Below are 641 nucleotides of genomic sequence, written 5' to 3'. Positions count from 1 at the left end.
TCTTTCCCTCCTAGGCTAAAGATGGTTGATTTGATTGTTCGGGATACCCAGGGAGCAGAGTCACTGGTCAAGGGGTATGAGGTTAAACTGAGCCAGGAGGAGGCAGTCCCAGCAGATCTAGCTGCCATGCAGTCTCACAGAGCTACGCTGAAGGTGGGTCACGTTACTTCTCCAGCAGTACGCAGTTGAAACCAGTGTCATGCTGGTCTTGGCTCTCTGGCATTTGTAAAACTGTATTTTTCCCTCTGTCCATCTGATTTGCTTTGTACATCTGCCTTGCTCCCTCGCTGAGTCCATGCAGTCCCTGTTGCTGTGGGTGCTGTCAGAAGAGCAGATGACCTGGTAGATAAGGTCACTAGATGTTTTTGCATGGCTGGTGCTGGTGGCACCTGGCAGATCCTTTGGGCTGTGCTCACAGATGGTGACTCTTACAAGACTCATCTAAAGTGGGCACCAGCCTTTACAATATTTTGCATCTCCGAGTCCTAGATTTGGCCGGTTTTGTTGCGGATTATGGAGGAAGAATAATCCCCTCTCCAGGGCGGTGTCAGGCAGGGCTACCTGCCCTACATTCACTGCTCTTCCATGCTCTTTTAAATGCTTTATTGAAGAAATTCCTGTTATACTGTATAGCAGCAGCC

General features: G+C 49.5%; 1 protein-coding gene across 1 annotated transcript in view; it reads left to right on the top strand.

Annotated features, from left to right (window-relative positions):
* MACF1 (microtubule-actin crosslinking factor 1) overlaps nucleotides 1–641 on the top strand; it is a 223,459-nt gene that overhangs the window by 112,882 nt on the left and 109,936 nt on the right. The window contains exon 28 of the mRNA XM_025198710.1: nucleotides 15–153. Within this exon, the coding sequence (XP_025054495.1) occupies nucleotides 15–153 (139 nt within the window). The remainder of the gene's footprint in view (nucleotides 1–14; nucleotides 154–641) is intronic.

The sequence above is a fragment of the Alligator sinensis genome, unplaced genomic scaffold, assembly GCF_000455745.1.
Source record: "Alligator sinensis unplaced genomic scaffold, ASM45574v1 scaffold337_1, whole genome shotgun sequence".
Classification (NCBI taxonomy): domain Eukaryota; kingdom Metazoa; phylum Chordata; order Crocodylia; family Alligatoridae; genus Alligator; species Alligator sinensis.
The sequence above is the reverse complement of the archived record's forward strand: the minus strand, read 5'-3'. Positions and strand labels throughout refer to the sequence as shown.